This window comes from Podarcis filfolensis (genome assembly GCF_964270895.1).
Source record: "Podarcis filfolensis genome assembly, chromosome: Z".
NCBI lineage: Eukaryota > Metazoa > Chordata > Lepidosauria > Squamata > Lacertidae > Podarcis > Podarcis filfolensis.
In genome coordinates this window covers 47,375,071-47,388,121 of record NC_139617.1, presented here as the reverse complement: position 1 = coordinate 47,388,121, position 13,051 = coordinate 47,375,071, and the positions used below count along the sequence as shown (strand labels likewise).

General features: G+C 47.5%; 1 protein-coding gene across 3 annotated transcripts in view; it reads left to right on the top strand.

Moving 5' to 3' along the window:
- The window catches only part of ABCA2 (ATP binding cassette subfamily A member 2), a 103,294-nt gene that overhangs the window by 41,139 nt on the left and 49,104 nt on the right, over nt 1–13,051 (top strand). For all 3 annotated transcript variants that reach the window (XM_083597103.1, XM_083597105.1, XM_083597104.1), the window contains 8 exons: nt 447–665; nt 2,721–3,049; nt 5,857–6,016; nt 6,678–6,806; nt 8,093–8,260; nt 9,659–9,755; nt 11,409–11,582; nt 12,559–12,661. In XM_083597103.1, coding sequence (XP_083453229.1) covers nt 447–665; nt 2,721–3,049; nt 5,857–6,016; nt 6,678–6,806; nt 8,093–8,260; nt 9,659–9,755; nt 11,409–11,582; nt 12,559–12,661 — 1,379 coding nt within the window. The remainder of the gene's footprint in view (nt 1–446; nt 666–2,720; nt 3,050–5,856; nt 6,017–6,677; nt 6,807–8,092; nt 8,261–9,658; nt 9,756–11,408; nt 11,583–12,558; nt 12,662–13,051) is intronic.

Below are 13,051 nucleotides of genomic sequence, written 5' to 3'. Positions count from 1 at the left end.
ATTTAAAAAGAACCTCACTGACATTCTGCGACATGACTGCCATTCTGTCAGGGCGGACCCTCCCATTGGATGGAGGGGGATAGCTGTATCAGGCAATAGACATGGGAGTGGGCAGGGATAAGCTGCAAGATGTTGGGAGAATTAGATTTATGTGTGCCATGCATCTCCTGTTCCTTATCTCCTAAGCTAGCATTCTTTCTGCCTTTGGGTGTGACGGAGGGCACTGTCCTGACTCCAGCACTGCCATTCAGCTGCCAGTCTGGTTGCCTTCTGTATACTGGCAGGTTAGCAACATGGGCCAGCCCTGAATCCTACTATTGCCTTCAGCTGAGGAGTTAAGGCCCAGGTTGTGTTGAGGGCTCAAGGTGGCATTATGTCCAAGTGGGGCAGACCAGAAATGGTTACCAGCATTGCAGGTGAAGATGTCCATCTCTTCCCTTTCCCAGAGCATCCTTTTCACGGCTGCTGTGCTGGAGAGCCTCACCTGCCAGCAGAACCAGGATGAGCTGAGGCGCATCCTGATTGTTCCAGAGAGCCGGCTCCCCATTCTGCGAGCATACCAAGCCACCGTCTGCAATAAGAGCACCAGCCTGCGCAAGGAGTATTTTGGACAGCTGGCTGCCGAGTTGAAGGAGCAGCTGGATGCTCACAAGATCATCAGCCAGGTGGGTGCAGGATGGAGAGGGATCCTCATACATACACCACCCCAGGTTTCTGGAAGCTTTAACAACAGGGGTCTGTGCCCGCGTGGATGAGGTGCTCAGTATTTGGCATCTCATGCAACTTTTCTGCTTGTTAGCGCAGATGCTTGATTTCCAATGTGTTTCATCCAGGAGGTTGCCTTCAAGCCGAACTGCAAACCACTGGGAAATTGTTAAGATCTGTTAGCTTGATTCTTGTTCCTGGCAGCCACTGGCACTGTGGTCCAAGGCTCTTCAGGTTTCATACATGCGCATTAATGCTCCATTTAAAAATAAACATGTGCTGCATGGATAGCAGCGTGCTGGTGATCGGGCCAGTGGCCTGTCTTGTCTGACACCCTCTTTTCACACAGGCCAAACAGATGCCCCAATGGGAAGCCGGTAAGCAGGACCCCAGTGCAACAACATGCTCACTTCCTGTGGCTTCCAGCAACTGGTATTCAAAAGCATTGCTGCCTCTGAGTATGGAGGTAGATCATGGCCATTGTGGCTAGTAGTCACCGACAGCCCTCCTCCAAGAATTTGCCTCATTCTCTTTTAAAGCCACCCAAGTAGGTAGTTATTGCTGCCTCCTGTGGGAGGGAGTTCCATAGTTTATGCACTGTGTGAATTTTCCATTATTCGGCTTCATTGGGTGTCCATGACTTCTGGTGTTATGAGAGAGGAAGAAACCCCTTTTTCTATCCACTTCTTCTATGCCACGCATAATTTTATGAATTTCAATCATGTCGCCTCTTTCCCTCAAACTAAAAATTCCCAAATACTGCAAGCTTTTTTTATAGAAGGGTCACTATATCCCTCTCAGATGCTGCTTGACTCCTATCCACCATGGCCAGCATGGCTAATGGGCACGGATTGCAGGAGTTGCAGTCTAATTTGGCTAATCTGGAGGGCCATATATCACCCACCCCTGTTTTACACTATCCAGCAGGATATCCCTGGGCAACTCATGAGCAGGGCATGGAGGCAGCAATTTCCCCTCCACAGACTTTGTTCCCAGCACCTGGTGCTTGAAGGTATAATGTTACCATATGTGGAAGTCCCATTAGCTCTCACAGTTAATAACCACTGGCTAGAACTTTCCTCAATTAATTTGTGTAATCCTTTTATATCATAAAATGTATATATGGCTTGATTGTAAAAAAACAAAAAACCTCAAAGCAGTTTACAAAAAGAATTGAATGATAAAATTATCAGTGAAAACAGTTAAAAAGAACTGTTTAAAACATTCAAAAAACAGTGGTACCTCTGGTTGCGAACGGGATCCTTTCCTGAGCCCCATTTGCAACCTGAAAGGAATGCAACCCGCATCTGCGCGTCTGCACATGCGCGGGTTGTGATTCGCTGCTTCTGCGCATGTGTGTGACGTCATTTTGCGCGTCTGCGCATGTGCGAGTGGCAAAACCTGGAAGTAACCCTTTCCGGTACTTCCAGGTCACCTCGGCACACAACCTGAAAAAACACATCATGTGATAAACTAAAACAGATTCAAATGCACAGCAGCATTCTGTATGCCTGGGTAGGCCTGTCTAAACAAAAATGTCTTGGGCAAGTGCTGAAAAGGGTTACAGTGAAGAGTCTGCCTGATGTCAGCAGGCAGGGAGTTCCAAGGTGTGGGTGATGCCACACTAAAAGATCAATTTCTTACAATTGCAGAACAAGTATTATGTGGCACCTGTGACAATATGCTAGTTAACATAAATCAAAGCAATCTAGTGGGCCATACATGGGGTAAAGCGATCCATTGACAGATTTGTGAAGGATATGCCCATCAATGGCTATGTGGAACATCCCATGTTTAGAGGCAGTCTATTGCTAGGGCACTGGCAGAGGCTTAAAATAGTACTGGTTATGGGCTGTCTGTCAAGTGGTGGTGGTCTGTGGGTAATGTCTGCTTCTCAAGAGGGCCCCATGAAGCCCTGCTGAGCTCTTATGGGATGGAGCGGGGCAGGAATCTGCTCTGTGAAAAGGCCAAAATCCCGTGGTGATGCTGACTCCTCCCTTGCCCTTCTCACGCAGTTGAAACTTGACGAGGTGAACAGCACGGCGGCCAGGAACCGTCTCCACACTGTGCTGGAGGACCTGATGGAGATGGAGAACGTCTTGAAGGACGTGGACATCCTCTCGGCGCTTGCCAAGCTCCTCCCCAAGGGGGCCTGCACCTCCAAAGCACCCACCACCACCTCCAACAGCACCAGCTCCACCGGGAACTTCACCTCCAGCACCAATTCCAGCGCTGAGGAGGGCAAGGGGGAGAGTGAGGCACCCACAGAGAACCCCCAAGGGCAGTGCTCGGCCTTCGTCCAGCTCTGGGCCGGCCTGCAGCCCATCCTCTGCGGCAACAACCGGTAAGGCCAAGTGGCCCGGAGACTGGCAAGACTTTTCACAGGCTTCTAGAGGATCTGTTCTTGCCGGTTCTTCAGCCCCGCCTGTCAGCGCAGCTGTTTCGTTTATTTTATTTAAAGGGCAATTGCAAGTTGTGCAAGGGTTACGTTATATCCCCAGGGGTTGCTCGTAAAGGAAAGTCTGAACAACCCCTGGAAAAGCCCTTCTATACTGAACGGCCCCAGTCTCGCAAGACCTCAAGACAGCCCCATGAGATCTCACAAAAGCCTCCCAGAGCCTTTGGATGACTGTCCAAAGAACCTCATAAGCAAGGTGGAGGGCTTAAGAACAGCCCTTCGCAGAAGCAGGTATTAAAGCCCCTCTGCCTTACTTTACCAGGCTCTGGGACAGTTATGCAAGGCCTTTGGAGGCTTCTGCGAGATCTCATGGGGCCGTCTGGGATCCTGCAAGAGTCTCCAGAAGCCAGTAAGCAAAGTTTTCATGCCCCCTTTCTGTTGATCGAGTGAGTGATGATCTGTGTAAAGTTGCGATTGCGTAAGTAAATGCATTTCATAAAATTTAAATGCCACTTGATTATAAAAGGAGCAACCTCAAAGTGGTTCATGAAACAGAATAAAACAATTACATTGTCAGTTTAAAAAAGAGTTAGATATTTTAAAGCATTAAAAGCCACGTCTGTTAATTTCAGTGGTTCTGCTCTGGGTAGGACTAATGTTGGTTACAGCCCTTAAATTGCTGGAACCCTCTGGGCAGTGATATACCGCTGAAATAATAGATGAAAACACACCTATTATTATTATTATTATTATTATTATTATTATTATTACTACAACAATTAATGTATTATTCACCTTCAAAACCACTGTTTCAAGGCGTTGTACACATAAGATAATTAAAAACTGTTATGCAGTATGGCAACCATTTCATTTTCACTGCATGAAGACCAAACCAGAAAGCCTCCTCAAACTCACAGAAACCTATGGAGAGATCCACTGGATTAAGAACTAAGGTTATTATTGTGTCTGCTTTTCACATGTCTATGGAGATACCAGGTTGCCTATTGTGATATTCTCAACAGAATGCACAATCAGTCACTTCTGTTTTGTTACATGGTTTGTGCTTCTTTGTTATTGCACATATGTGAACAACAACAGACGCTCCTGATAAAGACCCATTCATTCAGCTGGGATCAAAGCCTGTTGGAACAAAAATGTCTGTGTCCATAAAATACAGTTAGTGGGTGCCTGCAGTAGGGTTGCCATATTTATGGGTTTTCCTGGACTTGTCCTCATTTTTAGGGCCAGCATCCCATCCGGGGGGATTTTTTCATTTTAGATGAAATGTCTGGGTTGGGGGGGGGGTTAGTTCTTTAAAAATAAATTTAGTGTGGCACAGCGCATGTTTGGGAGGGCCCTGTACCCCAGAAGCAGAAGCGCTACAGCAGGACCTTGGAGCCGCCTGCCAGGGGCCGCTCTAGTCCTAGCATTGTCTCCAGTAACCACTGTGCCAAGCTAGGCCTCGCACGATTGCCAGTGCTGCGCAAGGCCTCACATGGCTTCCGCCGGACGCACTAGGCCTTGCGCCGTTGCCACTGGGCGCAAGGCCTCCGCGGCCAGGGTCAGCAAAGGTAAGAGAGGGGAGGGGAGGGGGGTGAGCAGGGGGATGAGGACGGGGTCAGTGGCAAGGAGGGGGCGAGCGAGGGAGATGCAGCATGGTGCTGGTAGGGGTCCGGGTTTTGACTCTTTAAAATATGGCAACCCTAGCCTGCACAATCTCAAACAGAAACACCATTCCACAGGACAGGGGACAGCCACACTAAAAGCCCTGCTCCGAGTTACTGCGAAGTCGGCTCCTGAGGTCTTTGGAACTTGCAGGAGAGACTCTCCCACAGACCACAGCGATTCACTGGGTGCATAAAGGGAGAAGGCTCTCTCTCAAGCAACCTGATTTGTTTAGGGCAGGCATAGGCAGACTCGGCCCTCCAGATATTTTGGGACTACAGCTCCCATCATCCCTGAGCACTGGTCCTGTTAGCTATGGATGATGGGACAAAACATCTGGAGGGTCGAGTTTGCCTATGCCTGGCTTGGGGCCTTATATGTTAGTAACAACACAGTGAACTTTGTCTGTAACAAACTGGCAGCCAGGACAAGTGTCACAAGCAAGGTTTATATGCTGGCAGTAGTTGGACCCCGCAAGCACTTGTTTGCAAATCTAGGGTACAGTACAAACCAACCATCAGACCCAAGGCAATAAAGTACACACAAGTCTCACCATCCATCCGCTCATTATCCACTAATTTACTTATCCAAACACAAAGAATTATACCCAAACCTTGCTACCTGTATGGCTGATTCAGATATCTGAACAGCCAGAGTTTGCCCACTTCCTTACTTGTTTGTGCTTTGCTGCTCAGTGGCAGCCGTTTTCAGCAACCATAGAGAGAAGGAGTGGGGAGAGAGACTAGGCAAAGCTGTTTTTCCTTCATTTTTCTTTTGCTGGTTGACGTAACCATTTTTGGAATAAGCCATGATGGGAGGGGGAGAGATCACAGATTAGAAATCACCGATAGGAATCAGTAGAAATCGTTGACTTATTAGGCGAACGCTCACTGAGGAATGCATTTTGTGTGGAAAATGGGACCTGCATGTACAGCTTAATTTGCAGTTCTGGGGGAATAAAGTGTGAATGCATGATAAAAATGCGACAACAGCAGCAAAGTTGCCATGGTTTGCCTCCATTTTCCTCCTTTGCAGCACATTTGTCAGGAAGAGTAAATTTCGATGTCTTTTTCCTCTACCCTGTGCAGGACCATTGAGCCAGAGGCCCTGAAACAGGGCAACATGAGCTCTCTGGGATTCACCAGCAAAGAGCAGCGGAATCTGGGCCTTCTCGTTCACCTCATGACCAGCAACCCCAAGATCCTCTACGCTCCCGTGGGCACAGAAGTGGACAAGGTCATTCTGAAGGTGAGGCTTTGAGGGAAGCTAGCATTGGGTGTGCTATTGAACGTCCCTCATTTCCTCCCCTGCCCTTTCCTTGTTAGGAAGCCTGGGGCTCATCTACATTGTAAGCCTGCATCACTTGCATCCCAGTTTAACTGCCTTGTGGCTTTCCCCCATAAAATCCTGGGGAATTTGGAATTTGGCCAGGGTGCTGAGAACTCTGGATCGTTTTCCTGATCTAGCAGGCTGTTCTTACATGGCAAAATATCTGAAGTTTCCTGGATCTCCTACCTCCCAACATGGCTTAACAAAAGTCTTATTGGGACTTTTGTTGAAAGTACTTTTTCACGTGGAACTCATGGGGGAGTGTTGTCTTTAAACACCTGGCTGTGGGGCACCTCCTTTTCCTTTCCTGAGAGCCAGTGTGGTGTAGTGGTTAAGAGCGGTAGTCTCATAATCTGGTGAACCGGGTTCGCTTCCCCGCTCCTCCACATGCAGCTGCTGGGTGACCTTGGGCCAGTCACACTTCTCTGAAGTCTCTCAGCCCCACTCACCTCACAGAGTCTTTGTTGTGGGGGAGGAAGGGAAAGGAGAATGTTAGCCGCTTTGAGACTCCTTAAAGGGAGCGAAAGGCGGGATATCAAATCCAAATCCTTACTCTTTGCTTACTCTGGTTGTTCTGCAGGCCAACGAGACCTTTGCCTTCGTCGGGAACGTGACTCACTATGCCCAAGTGTGGATGAACATGTCAGCGGAGATCCGCAGTTTCCTGGAAGAGGGCAGGTTGCAGCAACGGATTAGCAGGCTGCAGCAGGTACGCTGTTAGAGGGTATGGGGTGGGACAGTGGGACAAGCAAGAAGTGTACCCATTCCACAGCTGGAGCAACAACATTTAAAAAGGGCTAGACCCAGATGAGAGGACAGAGCAGCTCAGAGGGAACAGTGGTGCAAGCTCTGCTGCGGTCCCAGGATTCTGGTGCAGCTTGTAGAAAAAGGTGCTTCCGCCAGGGTCTGCATAGGTTTTATCACTGCAGCCACAGGCAGGTCTGTGAAGGGGCTGGTTTGTCCCCCCACCGTGTGTGTGTGTGTGTGTGTGTGTGTGTGTGTGTGTTTGTGTTTCTGTTCAGCCTGCTCCCACTTTCTGCATCCAGTCCTGGGATATCTGGGAAACCTTCTGGCGCTCAGTTGTATTTAAGGCAGTTAAAAGGAAAAGTTGTCACCAACCAAGTTCCAATCAGAGTAGACCCATTGAAATAGATGGATCTTAATTATACACGTAAAACTCAGTGGGTGGAACTAATGTTGGAATGTACCCTGAGCTACTAATTTGACTTTGCAGATTCCAATCTCTTCTATGTTGCCAGGAGCATTGGAAGCTGCTTTCAACCAGGGCAAACTATTTGCTTTTTTAGCCCTGTTTTAACACTTGTCTGGCAGTGGCCCTTCAAGGTCTCAGGAAACGAAAGACCTTTGTCACCAACATGCTGCTCAGTCCTTGTCACTGGAGAAGCCAGGAATTGAACCTGCGACCTTCTGCTTGCCAAGCATCTGCTCTGCTGAGCTACAGTCCTTTTCCAATAGAATCTCTTCTGAGACACCAGATGATGGACTCCAAGTACCTGCAGGGAGTCTCTCCCCAAAGGTGCTACTGTTGGAGCCTCCACAGGGACTGGGCTTCATGCTGTGCTTCTGAGTCTAGCATGGGTGAATGGGAGCGCCAAAAATGCAAGTGGAGCCCATGGCAGAGCTTCTCATAAGTCCCCTGGTCAACCAGCAAAGCTCTGCTCACTGGGCTATCATTTCTAGAGACCAGGTTGTCCTCTGCTAAGAGCAGGGCCTCTTCTGCAGTGGCACCAGGACTAAAGGATAAATTGTCATCCCACAATGGCACATGTGTGTATGTGCAAGCACCAAAGTCTAAGAAGCCTGCTGCTCTGCATCTACATCATACTTGGACAACAATTCCCATCTCCCCATTGGCAGTGCTGGCTTGGGGCTGGTGGGAACTGTAGCCCTACAGGACCAGAGTGGCAAAGGCTGGCCTAGAGGTGGAAGCTCCTCATCACCTCTCTCCTTCCCATGTTTGCCCATTACCCACAGATCGCTGCAGATCTTCGCAAGCACCCCGAAATCCTGAACGTGTCAGATGGTGACCTGCTTCACAACTTCTTGGACAGTAACTTTTCTTTGCCCAACGCCAGTGTGCTCCTGCAGCAGCTGGACACCATTGACAATGCAGCCTGTGGCTGGATTCAGTTCATGTCCAAGGTGAGTGTCCCTGCTGCCCTCTTGGGAAGAGAGAGAAACGGCAGGAACTCAGGGGGCTCATGGAACCCACTTCTTCCAGATTCCGCTCTGGACCTTGAAGTTCTGCTTTACTGGAGCAGTACCTAAAAGTGTTAGAAACCAGGGGCTTTCAAGAGATAGTTTTTAGGACTAAAATCTCCCTTGCTTTTCATTTTTAAACTTTAACAGACTTACTTCTCAAAATTGCACAATTAAAAAACAACAACCTGGTGGCTGTTTATCCAGTACACAGACAAAGAATCTACAGACACAGTACCTGCCACATTCCACAATAAATTATTGTGCTAACATCTTCACATCAGCAAATTCCAGGCTCTCTCCACCTCAGCGCTCATACAAACTGTACTATCGTTATTTAGAATTGTAATATGCCTTCAGATTGGGCAAAAGGGTCGGCGGGTGGAACATTTGTCATTTTTCTCTTTTAAACATGTAACTCAAATGTACTTTTTTCTTTTTTTGCAACTGTAAAACTCAGCAGATATATTTCTTAAATTGTTTTTTAATACTATTAAATACCAGAAATAGAGCATTTATTTCTCCATTTAAAAAAAGAAGAGTGGTTTTTTTCCCCCCTTTATCAAAGTGAGGGAGCATGCATATCATTCCTTACCAACATTGCAAAATCCATTGTTCCTGCCAGCATTCAAACAGGCTGGAACTGAAGAGATACTGGAAAGTTGGAAGAGCAGCAGAGTGGGGCTGAGGCAGTCAACCATAGAAATGTAGAATCGGAAGGTACCACAAGGGTCATCTAGTCCAACCCCCCTGCAATGCAGGAATCTTTCGCTCATCGTGGGGATCAAACCCACAGCCCTGAGAGTCTTGCTGTACCAACTGAGCTATCCCACGTACCTCAAGCTGGATCCACGTAGCCTGGTCCCCAGTTTCTCTTGCTCTAGCTACTCTCCAAGGCAGCCACACACCTGAGATTGTCACTTGTTAGGAAAATGGAGGTTCTACATTATAGAAGCCACTAGGAGATTTTCAAAAATGCTTTATACAGTGGTACCTTGGGTTAAGTACTTAATTCGTTGTGGAGGTCTGTTCTTAACCTGAAACTCTTCTTAACCTGAAACACCACTTTAGCTAATGGGGCCTCCCACTGCCGCTCCCCAATTTCTGTTCTCATCCTGAAGCAAAGTTCTTAATCCGAGGTACTATTTCTGGGTTAGCGGAATCTGTAACCTGAAGCGTATGGAACCTGAAGTGTATGTAACCTGAGGTACCACTGCATATTGTTTATAAATGCTTTAAAATAAATAAACCCATGACAGAAGCAGGGCTTAAGATGATATGATGTCTGCAGTTCTAAGCTGCTTTCCCTGATGAAATCTCTCTCTTTTTCCCCACCACCAGGTCAGCGTGGACATCTTTAAGGGCTTTCCAGATGAGGAGAGCATTGTCAACTACACTCTCAATCAAGCCTACCAAGACAACGTCACTGTTTTTGCCAGTAAGCTTTCTTTTTTTAAAAAAAAAAACATTTTATTAATTTCCCAAAAATAACAAAAAGAAAAAAGAAAATAACACCAGAAACCAATTTTTGAACCATAATTTTCTGGTTGACTTCCCTCCACTCCCCCCCATAGTTCCATTATTTAATCCTTGTTCATGCACGTCCATAAAACTTTATATTCTTAACAAGCCAATTTTTAAACCTTATTCATCTTTTTACAAATGGGAGTTTTAAAAGTTACACTAATGTAGAAGCCTATACACAAAGCTTGAAGAATATGCAGTAACCTTTACCCCTTCTTCTTGGGTTTCAAATTAGCTAATTTGTCCTGCATATCAATAATTTATTTTGCCAAGCTTCTTCTTCTCTGGCGGAGGTTTCTTCCTTCTTAGGAGCTAGCTGGTCTTGGCCTGGGCCAGTAAGCTTCCATCACCTCTGCATCTGTTCTGACTGGGCCCAGACTGGTGCTCAGACCACTACTGCTTTTTGCCTGACCTGCTACTCTGGAGGCAGCTCCCAGAACTGTATGGGTATACTCTTGCACACATTACTCTTATTTTGTATAGTTGTGCAAAAAAAAATTAATTGGACTTTGCATATTTTATACCTTCTTTGCTATCCTGAGTGAAACATGGATGACTGCCCAAAACTACTGCAAATATTTTTCACCCACCCCAACAGCCATTCGTTGCCTGCACAGTTTCCATCTTATCATTGGGACTAAAAATTATGGGGTTAAGGGCTAGAATCTTGATTTTTCTTACAAAAACAGTAAGTTCTGTGTCCCAACACCACATTCTGTGTTTTTCCTCGGCTCCTGCAGAGATCACAAGCCCTTGTTATGAAGCAACATTCACAAAGAATTTCAAGCCGTTAGGACTAGAAACCTGACATTCTAAGCAATTTGCACCCTGGTCCAATTGCTGGAAAACCACAGTGGGAGAGAGGGCTGTTGCACTCATGCCCTACGGGGATCTGGCTGGCCACTGTGAGATACAGGTTGCTGTCTGAGATGGGCCTTTGGTCTGATGCAGCAGCCTGGCCAATCTCATGTACCATGCAGCCTAGGACCCACGTACCTACAGCACCGCCTCTCCTGATATGCCCCGCAGAGGACCTTAAGGTCCACAAATAACAATACTTTGGAGGTCCCGAGCCTCAAGGAGGTTAGATTGGTTTCGACTTGGGCCAGAGTCTTTTCAGCACTGGCCCCGACTTGGTGGAACGCTCTGTCACAAGAAACTAGGGCCCTGCGGGATTTGACATCTTTCCGCAGGGCCTGCAAGACAGAGCTGTTCCTCCTGGCCTTTGGTTTGGACTTGGTCTGACCCTTCTGTCTTCCCTCCCCTTATGGTCTTGATTTATTAGCTACTTTGAAATGAGGCTGCATTTTAAATTGCATTTTAACCTGTATTTTAAATTGGTTCCCCCCCTTTTTTTTCTCCCTATTATGTTTTTACTGTGATTTTATTGGTGTTAGCCGTCCTGAGCCCGGCTCTGGCTGTGGCGGGCGGGGTATAAATACAATATTATTATTATTGTTGTTGTTGTTGTTGTATTAGTCTGGTCAGATGTATCGCTGCTGGTTTTCGTGGCTCTTATTATGCATTCTTTTCTGTCCTGTCATCCCCCCCCCCACCCCCAATAAAGGTGTGATCTTCCAAACAAACAAAGATGGCACTCTCCCTCCTCACGTCATGTACAAGATCCGGCAAAATTCCAGCTTCACGGAAAAGACCAATGAGATCCGCCGTGCGTATTGGCGGCCTGGGCCAAACACCGGGGGCCGTTTCTACTTCCTTTACGGCTTTGTCTGGATCCAGGGTGAGCACATTCCCAGCCTCCCTATTTCCTGTTCCCATCCATCCTTGGGCCACGGACATGCCCTGTTCTCTCCTCAAGCAAGGCAGCTTCTCCTTAGATCATATGCCCTGTGCATGCGACTGCAAGGTGATGGTGGTGATTTATATCTCGCCCTGCCTCCCAAAGGGGGTCTCAGGGCAGCAAACCCTTCACTAATAAAATATAGCTTAAGAACTTATTTATTTATTATTGCATCTATAGCCCACAATTTTCTCGTAGGGAGCTCAGGATGACTAATAATTTCAGGGTTGCCAGGAGCAAACCTTTTGAACATCAAATGCCCGACTCAACACAGTTTTTTTAGGTTTTTCCTGAATAATGAGTGTGACAGACTCACTTGGGAGGGCATTTCAGAAATAGGGAGCCTCCACCAAGAAGGCCCTGCCATGGATCATTGGCAACCAGAGGCAGGACCACCAACAGGAGGGACTGGCTCACTGAACCTTTGCTTTGTACTCTGCACCTTGAAGAGGCAGTCCACTTCTCTGGGCCAGCTGCAGTGCAGACTGCCTTTGTCAGCAGCAGAAGTAACCACATTGGAAATGGCAAAACAGAAAACACAAAATTTTTAGATGTGGTCAAGTTTATGTGATGGTTGGACCACAGCCTCAAGAGGCAAATGCAGAGGGTCAGGTGAAGCTGCATTGGCCCCTTGATACCACCTGATCCCAACTGAGCCCCTCCTTGCAATATTGCCCACTAGCCATCTGCAGTGGTGTGGCTGAAGAGCCAGCAGACCAGCAGCTCCTGCCCCCTGGCCAAGTGGCCACAATGGTGGTCTAGAGCAGAGCAAAGCCCTCTGGTCTCCCTGCCTGAATCCCCTGGGTGCAAGGACCTTTTCCATGTCTTAAGCATGGCTGGTATGAGGTGACAGCCGAGAGGTGCCGTGAACAAAGTGGGTGACAGATATTTGGGGTCTTTCTCTCTCCCTCGCTAGATATGATGGAGCGAGCCATCATCAACACCTTCGTGGGCCACGATGTGGTTGAACCCGGAAACTACGTGCAGATGTTTCCATACCCGTGCTACACCCGCGATGAGTGAGTCCTTAGAAGTGTGTTTGTGTGTGAGCAAAAGAGACAGAGAAGTCCGTTTTGTTTTGTTTTGTGTTTATTCTGGCCTCTTAACAACTCTCCTGTGTTGTGATAGGTGCTCAGAAAGAGCCAAATCTCAAACTTTCCCCTTGCCATCCCATCAGAGATGGCCTTTTGGTCTTTCCAGGGCAGGGTGTGTGTGTCGGTGTGTGATCTCTGAATAGGGGAATGGTCCAGATCGCCCTCTATTGGCGGAAGGGCCAAAGCAAAGTTTGGGTCCAGTGGTTGACCAATAATGTTGGAAACAATGTCATAAATGTCTCATACTCTCACTGTCAGGGTATGAGGGTCCCTCTCTTCTTACAGCACTGGGATGAAGTTGCAAGGGTGATGCTA